This window comes from Myotis davidii, unplaced genomic scaffold (assembly GCF_000327345.1).
Source record: "Myotis davidii unplaced genomic scaffold, ASM32734v1 scaffold43, whole genome shotgun sequence".
NCBI lineage: Eukaryota > Metazoa > Chordata > Mammalia > Chiroptera > Vespertilionidae > Myotis > Myotis davidii.
This window is the reverse complement of record NW_006294590.1, coordinates 1,462,197-1,463,034: the sequence shown is the minus strand read 5'-3', so window position 1 is coordinate 1,463,034 and position 838 is coordinate 1,462,197. Positions and strand designations below refer to the sequence as shown.

The 838-nt window shown below is 65.9% G+C and overlaps 1 protein-coding gene across 1 annotated transcript in view; it reads right to left on the bottom strand.

Annotated features, from left to right (window-relative positions):
• Nucleotides 1-520: 520 nt before the first annotated feature.
• LOC102765140 (transmembrane protein 132B) overlaps nucleotides 521-838 on the bottom strand; it is a 39,568-nt gene continuing 39,250 nt past the window's right edge. The window contains exon 8 of the mRNA XM_015567222.1: nucleotides 521-817. Coding sequence (XP_015422708.1) covers nucleotides 521-817 — 297 coding nt within the window. The remainder of the gene's footprint in view (nucleotides 818-838) is intronic.

Sequence of the window (838 nt, the reverse complement as noted above, 5' to 3'; positions counted from 1 at the left end):
CCGCTGTGCTTCAGAGGGTCCAGGACTGGACAAGTCACACCGAGTCCTCCCCGCGTCGCCGGCCCAGCGTGCGTCCGGGGTGACAGGCCATGTCCGCTGGGCTGGGTCTGTCCGGTCGGAACGGAGCCGGGACCAGGCAGCGGGTAAGACTCGTGGGAGCATTGCTCCGGGACCCACGGGCGGCCGTTTCAGAGTCATTTCCCAACTTAAACCCCAGGAGGTCAGGGTTCGATTCCCCGTCAGGGCACCTGCCCGGGCTGCAGGCTCCATCCCCAGTGCGGGGCGTGCAGGAGGCAGCCGATCCATGATGCTCTCTCATCACGGATGTTTCTATCTCCCTCTCCCTCTGAAATCAACAAAAATTTATTTTTTAAAAACAACACCCCAACAGCTCTACTCTCCGCGCTCTGACCTGCTCCGGGCGGGACCCCCTGCAGACACTGCGCCCGCCGCCCGCCCTGCCCCCCCACCGCGAAAACAGAAGGCATAAAGGTGAATCCCACGCACGCACGCGCTGTGCTCACATCTGGTCCCGCAGCCTCTCCATGTAGTCCCGGAAGTCCCGGGGGTCCCCGCGCCCCAGGTCCGGGCACACCCACTTGATGCTGTCCTCGCCGTGGAACAGGATGGAGTCGGTGTAGGGGCCGCCCTCCTCCGGCAGGATGGTGGTGTAGGACGTGAACTTGACCCGCTTCCTCTTGGGGCCCGAGGGGGTGCCGGGCGGGCGCCGCGGGTCCTTCTCATAGACGTACTCGGGGGGCCGGAGCAGCTGGCTGGGGAGCGCCTCCTGGGAGCCCCCGTTCAGGAGGAAGCTCCCCTCCTCGAAGGGCAGCCCCCG